The 4,024-nt window shown below is 45.1% G+C and overlaps 1 protein-coding gene across 1 annotated transcript; it reads right to left on the bottom strand.

Moving 5' to 3' along the window:
* Nucleotides 1-629: 629 nt before the first annotated feature.
* gprc5bb (G protein-coupled receptor, class C, group 5, member Bb) lies at nucleotides 630-3,586 on the bottom strand (the record flags this gene model as incomplete). The annotated part of the gene is given in 2 exon segments (XM_014030730.1): nucleotides 630-1,740; nucleotides 3,151-3,586. A coding segment is annotated over 1 exon segment (1,111 nt), but the record flags the coding sequence as incomplete, so codon positions are not given.
* Nucleotides 3,587-4,024: the final 438 nt, after the last annotated feature.

Genomic DNA, 4,024 nt, shown 5'->3' with positions numbered 1-4,024 from the left:
ACCGGTAGCTACCGGTGTTTGACGACGTAATCCGTACTGTCCCAATTCTCAACTGTTTTGCTCACTTGTAACCTGCGCACTCGAACACTATGTGCACTTCGACTGAATCCACACTTCACAGAGGGGCGTAGGGTGCGCACTGAGCATTGGGACTGGGCCTTTTACAGATGCTGAGCTCAGGTTTGAGGCAGTAAAAACTTAAAGCAATTTCCAACAGATGTCCTCAGCATGACTCCTGATATTGCATGAGATTGCATATTTTATCTAAAAATAAAGGTCTTAGTTTGAAATTCTGGCCTACAAAGGGGCGTTAGGCAGTCCTTTAAAAATTACTGGGCTTTTAGTTAGTTTATTTATTCATTTATTTTTATTTTTTATTATTTTCATTGCTCTTAACGTTAATTTCATTTTTAAACTCCTCTGGAAGCAGTCCCCATCATTAAAGGGATCAGGAGCTGAATCCATTTTTGTTGTCAAGTGGCCTAGRAACAGCTGACTCATCATTTGCTCGAAACTTGAATGTCAAACACAATTTTTCCTGAATATGATTGGTTATGATATACTGTATATGATGGTGGGGCCATTCCTCATACGATATGCTTTTTCTTTATTTTATTATGCAAACCTACTTGTACTGTGCTCCTCCATTGAAAAGGCCTGGTTTTCTCTGAAGGGTGGGTGGGAGTGTGCAGGGATCTCATCTCCAAACGGTGGAGCAGGAGACGCGCGACTCGTGTCGAAGTAATCTTGTGTGTTGGACTCTTGAGGTTTCCGCAGGCAGAAGTGCGACTCTGGAATAGCGTGGAGGAGCAGTAGGATCCAACCCTGAATCACCAAGGCCACAGCCAGCGCTGGCTCATCCAACACTTTCAGATCCCGCTTCCCTCCTCTTTCTCTGTTCCCCTTTCCCCTCAGTGCCTGGCTGCCGTAAAGGTAAAAGCCCAGCCAGGCCACCCACAGCAACGCTGACGCCAGACTGGATAGAAAGACCCAGACWGCGTTACACTTCCAGCTTCGTTTTTCAACCTCTCCTTCTCCGTCTTCTTCTCTTCCATCTCCTCCTTCCTCTGCCCACTCTCCTCCGCACAGCACCACGCCAAGAGAGAGACCCATGGCTATGAGGAGCAGACCCAGGGTGTAGCTGCACATCAGGGCAAAGTCCAGAGGTGGGTATTCACAGGCTGGGTGACCCTCCCTAACGACGGTCAGGAGAACCCACTCAGCCGAGATGATCCCCTGAACCAAAGCCAGAGCAAGTCCCAGTGCTGCCAGGGCGCTCCCCGTTGGGCTGGACCTTCCAGCCACCAGCCTTCTGAGCCTCACACCCTGCACCAACAGGCAGGAGAAGCAGAGAGCAAACAGGGGACCCCAGAAGGCCCTCCGGACCACGCAGAGCACCTGCGTCTTCCCCACCAGGAATGCCAAGGAGATGGTGAAGAGGCCGAGGAGCGTGCCCAGGAGCAGGAGCAGCGGGCCCAGGCCGGACCGCCTGGCGGGGTCAGAGACCACACGCAGCTTAACTATGAGCAGCACCGCCAGCACCAGGGAGGTGAGACCCCCGCTGCAGGCCACGGCCTCCAGGATCACACCCCATACTGACTCCAGGTCACACAGCACTCTGTAGGGGGGCTCCACATCCACACTGCACCCCCGGGGAGGAGGTGGGGGAGAAGAAGGGTGGTGGCAGGAGCTGCAGCCAATCAGTGACAGGAGACAGAGGAGGACGGGGCTGAGGGCCATCTTAGAAACACAACACACACACAAAGTTAAAGAAGCAACAAGTCCAAATCAAACTGCACATTTTACACTGCAAAAACTTGTCCAACCAAGTCTTTTTTATCGTTGTTTGAGACTGAAATACTCAACAAGAGCAGAATATATGAGACCCATCACATCGAAATGAGGATTAGTACATGGAGAAACAGGCAAATATAGTGTTTTGATTCAAACACTTACAAAAATTGCATTTTGTCTAAATATAACAAATAAATGGCTTATCAATGTTTCATTTGACTGAACTGTGTGAAATATAAACCTAAAAAAATGTAGCACTTTTTTGAGCAGTAGCAACAAAAATACTGATTTTGAGGGAAAAAATGCCTTAAAATTTTGAGATTTTTCTTGTGAGCTAGCAACATTTTGTTTTTTTCAAACTGGGAAATGTCAATATTCAAATACTATTTGAGGTTTCCTGTTCATAATGAAATGGAAAAATTTCTCATAAAAATGACAAAAAATTAGGATTCCAACCAAATATTAATGTATTATCATAACCAACAAGACATATTAATGCATTTCTCTTGTTCCGTTTATGATATCAGAATGATCCAGGTGTCAAAACGTAGCTTTTAAAGCCAGGAATCTGAAAATGTAATTGGGTCATTTTGACCAAATTTMGCTTAATCCTCGTTTCGATATGATGGGTCWCATATTGGATTATTCATCTAGTTTTGCCTTGTTTCGATGTCTCACTAAGTGCAATTGTCACTGCTCTGGCAGACTATTTCACCTAATTAGAGAAGAATCAAACATGAAGTGTTGTGGAAATATTATTTCCATTACATAAAGTAAGTAAAATAATGTGCCAGAGCAGAAAGAAAATGTACAACTTATTTCAGTCATAAAACAAGATTAAAATCACTTTTCCGACTTGATCAGATGGACAGTTTTAGTGSTGTGGAGCTGATTAAGCAGAGAAATAATTCCAACCACAACAGAACTACACAATGAAGTCAGGATCCAACAAGCCTGTTGTGGTAAATGTTCAGCTTTCAGACAGACGCACACAAAACACACACTCTCCGCAACAACAGAACTGCTTTTAGCACTGGGCAATAGTTTCCATGGAGACGGGAAACAGCGTGGGCTGGCTGCATTACATACTGGGCTTTTCAGGAGTCGAGTTCAGCATCTAACAGCAGAGAGAAATTGTGCGAACAGGAACACACACATCATGTTTCAGACCACTTYRGAGGACTCTCATAGACACAACCAAYCACATTCTAATCAACACACTGAATACAACAGACTTTAATCGTCAAACTTGAAATATACAGTATAATGTTCTCCTAATCTTAACTGAGAAGCAGAATAAACTGCAGCACAAACTAAATGAATGCCACACATTTCAAATCTTGATTAAAAACTCACCTCAGATGAAATCTTGACTCAGATTCTCAGTTACTGACGGTACAGGAGCATTTGCCACACATTWTCTGTGACATAACTTCAGTCCGTTGAGGTGGGTTTTGTATCCCCGTTTAATGAGGTCCATCAGCCAGCAGGAGCAAAACGGTTTCCATTTTGTCGCTGTCTGCTCTAAAAGTCCAAGATGACTCTGAAGGACCAACGATGTCCTGCTGATGCTGCGACTTGTCCAGCTGCTCCAAGAAGAAGCCACAGTTATGATGCATGCCTCAATKCTTTGCACGCCCACACGATCAAATATATCTCCCAGTCTCCTTCACTCTTCCCTCTCACTCCCTCTGTCCTCGTCTCTCTGTTCATTCTGTCTGCGTTTCTCTCTCCCAGCTTCACACTGAATCTGCGGAGGTGTCAGCAGAGACGCAGTCCCAGCTCACTTCTGCTCGCCCACACACGGCCAGTGTGATTAGCTGTTGCACCTGTCAAACCAGGTAGGAGAAAGGAAATAAGCTCACTTTGTAAGCGCAGCAAATCACAGTCTGTCCAGCATTAATCACTTGTTTGCACATCTTAGTGTTACATCCTGCCTTCAWACTCCCACGTCTTCCTGTTAATTCCTCCCTGAACTCAAAGCTTTGGGAGACAGATTTGTACAGTATCTACAGATGACAGAGGGCTGGGGTGGAGCTGAAGATGAGGTTCATCTAAACGATTATTTAAAATGAGGGTCAACTTAAGATCAGGTAAACCATGTGACCGTCTTAATAGGCTGTTGCATGATGTGTTGGAAGAAATGATTCAGCTAAATCTCTTTGGAGACAGTAATCTCCAGCAGGATGTGGGATTATGTGACAAGCTCTCACTCAGTCATTGATTCACT

The sequence above is a fragment of the Austrofundulus limnaeus genome, unplaced genomic scaffold, assembly GCF_001266775.1.
Source record: "Austrofundulus limnaeus strain Quisiro unplaced genomic scaffold, Austrofundulus_limnaeus-1.0 Scaffold1109, whole genome shotgun sequence".
In the NCBI taxonomy this organism is placed as follows: domain Eukaryota; kingdom Metazoa; phylum Chordata; class Actinopteri; order Cyprinodontiformes; family Rivulidae; genus Austrofundulus; species Austrofundulus limnaeus.
The sequence above is the reverse complement of the archived record's forward strand: the minus strand, read 5'-3'. Positions and strand labels throughout refer to the sequence as shown.